A 7,507-nucleotide genomic window follows, 5' to 3' on the forward strand; every position below is an offset into this window, starting at 1 on the left:
TATCAGTTTTTATCTTGATGAGTTGTATCAAGGCTAAATACGATATATTTTATGGCGCGCCAAAGCGGAAATAAATACTAACTATCTTTCATTTCGCGAAACTATCTTTCATTTCACGGCACTATCTTTCATTTTGCGAAACTATCTTTCATTTCGCGGCACTATCTTTCATTTCGCGAAACTATCTTTCATTTCGCGGCACTATCTTTCATTTCGCGAAACTATCTTTCAGTTCGCGACAATATTTTTCAGTTCGCGACACTATTTTTCAGTTCGCTACACTATCTTTCAGTTCGCGACACTATTTTCCCAAAAAAACATTATCTTAATTGAAACAATACTATCTTTTTCACAAGATACTATCTTTATCATGGAAGCCGAGAAGTGCCATCGAGAAAAAAATACTTATTTTTAGAAGAAAACAAGAGCCGCAAAGATGTGGATAAATATTTCCTCCGCAAAAGCCTCAAATAGCGAGAATGCCTTAAAAAAAAGCTTAACAAATTTCCAAAAAGATTTTCCAAAATGTCTCTAAAAATTAACTCAATTTGCTATACAAGTGTCCTTGATCAATTCAATAGCTATCACAAAGGAAGCAAATAATCTAAATGTATTAGAATGGTATTTTTTGTTTAATTTTTTAGTTCAAGCATTTTTTGAACAGCTATTATAATAAATATATAATATTTTCACAAGTCAAGTTCTAACAAAAATGTAACCATTCGTAAAAATAAGTAATGAAAGGTTTCTAACAACTTTCATTTATTCCCATAAAAACAAAAAGTATGCACCACTTCTATTTTTCCGAAATAAAACTTTACACAATCATATCATTTTGTGAAAATTTATGTCCATTATTCTCCATGCAAAATAGTGTCTGATAACAAACATTGAATCATCCACAAAACATACAATTCCGTTAATCCAAAAGTACAATCAAATTCAAAGGTACAATCATGAGCACATTCACCAGTGATACTAAAACCAGAAACGTAACATGATACATTGCAAACAGGATAGAACGTAAGTATGATAAAACGTAAATAGAGTACAACGTTAGCGGGATATAGTGTAAACAGGGCACAGCATAAATAGGATACATCATAATCAGGATACAGGATATATCGTTAACAGGATACAGGATACATCGTTATCGGGAGAAAGGTAAAGCAGTATGACAAGCATTTTTCCCAACATTTTGATCAAGATCCGACCTTTATTTTGATATTTGTTTTTAACTTTATGCAGCATGTTTATCATGAAGAATGAATAACGATTCGTGAAGATTGATAAACGTGTAATATGTATTCGACTTTGCGGAGTTTTCGTGACAAATGAATGTGCATCCAAGTGTAAAGCTTAAAATGAAAAAAAACAATGAAATTAGAGGATTTTTGATAAAAGAAAATAAACATTTATAAGAGTCGATAGATTCCGCACTAATGTACTTCCCAATTCTCTCAAAGGTAACGAATCGAGTGGGGATTGAACTTACGACCTCTCGCTTGGCGGGCGATTACTTTCCCAACTAAGCTAAGATTTAATTTATATAATTATCAAAAGTGGCAGACAGAAATTTCAAGATGTATGTTCGGAACAATAAGGAACCTTATACCCTTATGAAATTTTCAAAACCATTTTTCCAATTTCTTCATAGTGAAAAAAGATGACTAGAAATTGAATAGTTAAATTTTGTTATACTCACGATTATAATGCAATTCAATATCCAAAATATGATTTATAATTGACAAGGTATTATTCATACGTTTCTGTCGAGGGTGACATCATACCGAATGACGACTTTGAAATAAATTTGATCCAAATTCACCATGACAAACACCAACAATAATATCACTTTTGTCCATATTTATTTGTTGTTCTATTAAAGTTAAATATCATTTTTAATCATTGTTCATTATCATTCTGTGGTGCATGAAAAGTATCAATTCATTTATATTTTTACAGTAGGTTTCAGAATATATAAGTTTTGACTAAAATAAGACATTCTAAATGAAAAAATCAAATTAGTAAATAAAGAAATAATACAAAACTAGAATAATGAAATTACACAAGTTTATTTCAATAAGTTAAAAATTCTAAAAAAAATTCTTAAAAAATCTTATCGACTCTAATAAATTCTTCATTAATAAAGGAAAGAAGCACATAATCAAGAAATGCTTTTCGAAACATTGAACAATATTGTTTAGTCCGTTTTACCAGGACTGAATTTTATTAGCATCAAAAGAAAATTTGATGTTAACAAAATTTCATAAGAGTGAAGTTTCAGGCCTTTCTTCTCACAAGTGAGTTCTATTCCTATTAAAATTCAGTATAACAAAAGACAAACTCTACAAAAATATTAACTAAATACTAATTTTAGCATCTTATAAATTCATTCAAATAAAACATATCTTTTTAATTCATGTATGACCTATCACAAAGCCCCTTATATTCTTGGAAAATATCTCAAAATTTAAGCAGCTAAATAAGACAAGCGACAAGCCTTTAGTTGAGAATATTTAAACATAGATTTCACTGTATGGTAATAAAAGAACTCTTTATTTTTATATGAATGATCAAAATGACCATTATATGTCACTTTCATTCATTATACAAAAATAAACTGCCTTAATCTTTGAGGTTTGTGCCTAACGATGAAAGTTTAGATAGGATTCTATATGGCATAAGTTTGCAGCTACTGAAATATCTAAGTTGTTAGTGACTGTATTTTTAAGTCCTAGCTTGAAACTCTTGAAGATACCCAAACTTGTGCCATTTAAAAGCCTATTGCGTTAAAAGGAGTCCCTTGACTCCCATCCCCCACCCATCCCTATTGTATCATAAATTGGAAATCTGAATCCCTGTTTTCTATTAATAAAACATAAAACTATCAAAAATGAAAGGCATGTGCAAAATTTAAGACCATCCACCAAGGCATCATTAAGGGAGCTATTGAGGAAAATATGATCAATGGCACCTCCATCTACATGTGTTGGAAAATCTACGAGTGGATTGAAATCTTGAAGGCAGTATAATAGATTTCGTTTTTCTTCACTTTCTTTCAGCAGGTCAATATTAAAATCGCCAAAAATAATATCGATATCTGGTAACTCAGATAGCACTGTGTGTAGACTAGAAAAAAAAGAGGTCAGTGTTTCTTGATGACTGCGGTAGAGTAAAAGAATGTTGAAAGTCCTGTCACAGTATGTATTTTTCTTAAGTTTTAAATAAGAAAACCCAGATACATGCTCGTGTTCCAGAATAGAGATAGAATCTTTGTATCCAATCGCCAAGCTTTTAAATTTGTCTGTATCATTGTTAAAGATCATTGTAAAAGGTTTCATGTTGTATTCCACTTCTTCAATATTTGAATCACAATTGATTTGAGTCTCTGCAAAGAAAACAACGTCAGAATCATAAACTTCTTTATGGTGCTTTAGTGAAGCAGATTTTCCTCTGAGCGATCTGATATTTAGAAAAGTCAAAACCAGATTCTCTTCTGAGGGGCAGAATGAATTGAGTGGTTCCAAAATATTTTCTTCACACCGAAGTCTTTCATACTCTTCATCAGCAAGTTTACTAGATTTGATAGCCGAAGATGAATAATCACCAATAAGAAATAAGCCGTTGAGGGAAGTAACACGACTCAATGCAACATACATTTGACCTGGTTTAAATTGGTTTTGCCTATGCAGCTGAAAACTGACAACAATCTTTTGAAGTGTCAACCCTTGCACTTTATGCACAGTACAAGCATATGCTAGAATAAGAGGAAATTGTGTCCAGACTACTGTTACCATTTCTTTTCTTTTGGAGGTACCAAATTTAGCTTCAGTTCTTTCAATTGGAACATAACCATTGCGGCGTGCAAAGTCATCACTTTTCATTTTTTCATTTCCAGCTTTAACATCATCAAAAAGGACATATATTTTTTCACATTTACCATTCAAAACTTTAATGTGCTTAACTGTGCCAAGTTGCCCATTTACAAGTCTATCGTTTATGTCCAGATTTGTAGTCAACAAAACTCGAGCACCGACTCTTAGAGTAAGTTGATAAGTTATACCTCCAGTATCTGTGTATTTTTTGTTTCTAATTTCCTGAATTTTACTTTCTGTAAGTCCACGAGGGTATTGTTCAATGGCAAAAATATTGATAATAGGTGTTGACAATGTTTCAATCATTTTGTCATTATGAGCTTTCACCATGCTGTTTTCTGCAAATAAATGCAAAGCATCCCATGGGTAATTTGGATCATCTTGTGAAACAAATTTGGATCTCAAGATTTTTTCATCTTCTTCTGTTATGATTCCTGTTCTAATGTTGTTCAGCAAATTTACAAATGTATTGTCACCCTGTTGGCGCATAACCTCATTAAGCTCAGCAAATTTAAATTGACGCCAAAGTTTTAATAAATTTATCACAAATCCGTTCAACGTAAACACTGGGCCGCCAAAAACAGGAGGTAACTGATATAGATCACCACTAACAATAACTGTCTTATTGGCAAACGGTATACGATCAGATGTCCCAAATATTTCACAAAGGCGTTGGTGAATTTGCAGTAAAGTATGTGGACTCACCATGGATACTTCGTCAATGAAAATCACGCTAATGTCTTGAAGTTTGAGACGAAAATTAGTTCTTTGCTTATCACTTAGTGGTAGAAAACCGTGACGGGATAGACCCAGACCAGTATGTATTGTTGTACCATCAATATTGATTGCAGCAACACCAGTTGGTGCCAATCGCAATATTTTGGCTTTAGATGTGTCACCTTTACGACAAAGAAGCTTGTTTAAAACATCATACAGACATTTGAGAAGATAACTTTTTCCGCATCCACCAGCTGCAGTTAAAAAGATACGAAGTGGTTCAATTTCTTCCGGAGATTCTAAATTCTTGTTCTGTACATATCGTTTAATTGACATATACATGTTTTTTTTTTTATAAGCAAGTGTATGCCCCTTGGTCAGGCTCGAGTATGCTTAAGCTTTCAAAGCATCCAGACATGAAATATGCTTATTATATGCTTCAGAATTATTATGCTTTTGATTCACCCAACCAAATTTTTTAATAAAATCTTTAAAATTTTGTTAATATTCGATTCAAAAAGCATTTAAATTTTTGAGCAGTGGAATGAGGCTAGCCATGGAATGTCTTTTTTTACTTGACCACTTGCAAACCTTTTTGAATAGAAAGAGATTGACTACTTGAAAAAATATTTCAGGCTAGCGTATATGCTTATGTTATGCTTAGGAAATCTGCAAATCTGAGCCTTCGTATGCTTATAAGCGTTATGCTTATAAAAAAAAAAACATGTAGACAACATCAAAGATTTCTCGTTGCTTTTCGTTCAAAGACTCAATGTTCAACCTCAATTCTTCCTCTGAAAAAGTTGTACTATGAACAGCAGCTGGAGCTAAATTGGCCAAAGCTTCATCATCAATATGCAGTTCTTCCTCAATATCCGTATTGTTGTCTAATTCCTCATTTAGCAGATTAAATACTTCGTCATTCTCTTGTTGGGCGAAAGCGTTCTGATTTGTTAATAAATCACTCCGATAGTTTTGTAAGGCACTTTCAACCAACTCGGAGTTTGGCTCAAAAATGTCTCTGTTTCTATTGACTTTTTCTAAAAACATCAGGACTGGACAATTTCACAGCATATATGAGCCGTCTAATTTGAGATCTTCTTCTTTGCGAAAGGGATAAAACAACATCAAAAGGTGATGAGCATACTTCTCTGGATATAAATGACGATTTGGTGTGTATGTTCGGAGAACTTTTCTCACTTTACGACATCTCATACATTCTTTAGAATTCATTAGGGGAATTTTCTTAGGAAGCGGGTTTTCAACATGGTTTTCTTCAACAACAGTGTCATCAAGCACATTAGGCTGACTGTCATTTATAAGTTCTGCATAATCAATTTTTTTATCAAGTTCAAAGTTGCTGCAAAATTGTGCATAACATAAACTATCAATTTCTCTGTATTTTCCGTTTGAAAAAGTTCTATTGGGTCGATCAATATATCTATCCAGTATGTTTTTCTTAAAAACATCTTCACTATCCTCAGGAAGCTCAGCCAATTCCTCCTCAGACTTGAACATATGAAAACGCTCCTCTGGTAAATTAGTATTTACAAACATGACCTGAGGGTATCCTTTGCGCAACCAAAGTTCAGGCATCAACTGATAGACAGCTTCTTGAACAGAACATTCTCTGTTATCACTGTATGCTCGAGCTAACTTTTGCATTGTTTCAAACTTATCTTTTTCAAGTTCTTTACACTCTGCTAAAGCCTCCTTCATTGCATTCGAGCTGGAAGTTTCATTTTTTGAAAAGTATGCACACATATATTGCACTGCTTTGTAATGATTAAAGACTGGTTGGAGATCGATATTGGCTTGCCATGCCAAGAGTCCCTCTTCAAAATAGTTGTTTACAAAACAAGAATTTGTATTTCTTTTAAGGTGAACCTGAAAGTCATTTTCATCTGTGGATATTGATAACGCAACTTCATAATCAGTAAGCGAAATATCTAGAGACTCAAGAACTTCGTCAATATTTGGAATATTTTCATAGTTGGGTCTTTCAGGGTACAAAAAGTTTCTTTTTTGAGGATTTGAAAAATTCATCAATATAATTTTTAACTTTTGAAAATATTTCTTTTTGCTTCAATTGAATTTGATCCTTATCAGGTGTATCTGGAGGTAATGGTTTTTGCGATTATTGTTCTGTGGGTGAAAAAAATTTACCGAATCCAAAACGACATTCTTTAAATTCCATACTTTTGACATGTTTTTCGAATGGCGGTGAACCTGATACTGCTCAACAAGTTCTTTCAACCTAGATGGTTCAGTGGGTATATTGGCAGAGATAGCAGAATCCAAAAATTGTGTATTCTTCAATACTTCTAGTGTTTAAAACTGGCATATTTTCAACCCATAAGAGAGACAATGTGCATGGGGAGAAACCTCTGAAACTGGAATTCTATTCTAATTTACATGGAATTTCACTTTTCCTAATGGCCCATTAATAACAATCTCTTTATAGAAAACTTCAACGCGATATTGAAAATGCCTTACTAAAAGAACTGGATTACTATTCAGAAGCTCACATCTTTCAAAATATGGCAATGCGATTATCTCCTCGTCAGATAGCTCTTTTCCGTTTAGCCTAGAAATTATGTAGGGCAATTCGTTCCACCTCAAGTCAGCACAACAGTGTCATGAAAATGAAGGAATCCCAAGTTGTTTGACCATAGCTAACCATCAGATAAATATTTTTCCAATAAGCAGCAGAACCTTTGACACCTATTCATGAAAGTGTAGCTTCCTCATTAACTACAAGTTTTTCACATTTTCTTTTTTGAATTGCCTACTTAGCATACCTGCACTGATATTTCTCCCCGAAACTTTCCGCATTGCCACATTCATTTGATTGCGCAAATTAGTTTGTTGTGAAACAAAGTTAGCAAAAAAAGAGGTAATCAGAATCAGAT

At 33.0% G+C, this 7,507-nt stretch overlaps 1 protein-coding gene and 1 long non-coding RNA gene across 2 annotated transcripts; both read right to left on the bottom strand.

Annotated features, from left to right (window-relative positions):
* Window positions 1–617: 617 nt before the first annotated feature.
* LOC136816323 (uncharacterized) lies at window positions 618–1,975 on the bottom strand. The gene is made up of 2 exons (XR_010847908.1): window positions 1,706–1,975; window positions 618–1,358 (listed from the first exon to the last, which is right to left on the bottom strand). It is a non-coding gene; the product is annotated as an uncharacterized lncRNA (long non-coding RNA).
* A 498-nt stretch (window positions 1,976–2,473) lies between these two features.
* LOC136816324 (ATP-dependent DNA helicase pif1-like) lies at window positions 2,474–4,937 on the bottom strand. The gene is made up of 2 exons (XM_067072647.1): window positions 3,246–4,937; window positions 2,474–2,503 (listed from the first exon to the last, which is right to left on the bottom strand). Exons 1-2 carry the CDS (start codon window positions 4,935–4,937, stop codon window positions 2,474–2,476), a joined length of 1,722 nt encoding a protein of 573 aa, XP_066928748.1.
* Between the last annotated feature and the right edge of the window lie 2,570 nt (window positions 4,938–7,507).

This window comes from Clytia hemisphaerica, unplaced genomic scaffold (genome assembly GCF_902728285.1).
Source record: "Clytia hemisphaerica strain Z4C2 unplaced genomic scaffold, Clytia hemisphaerica genome assembly, whole genome shotgun sequence".
In the NCBI taxonomy this organism is placed as follows: domain Eukaryota; kingdom Metazoa; phylum Cnidaria; class Hydrozoa; order Leptothecata; family Clytiidae; genus Clytia; species Clytia hemisphaerica.

Bases quoted from the DNA above. Each gene is read 5' to 3' on its own strand.
- LOC136816324 (XM_067072647.1), bottom strand. From the start codon at position 4,937: ATGTATATGTCAATTAAACGATATGTACAGAACAAGAATTTAGAATCT. The intron at 2,504-3,245 runs GTATCTGGGTTT...TCTCAACTAAAG, and splicing joins CTATTCTGGAACACGAGCAT to GCTTGTCGCTTGTCTTATTT.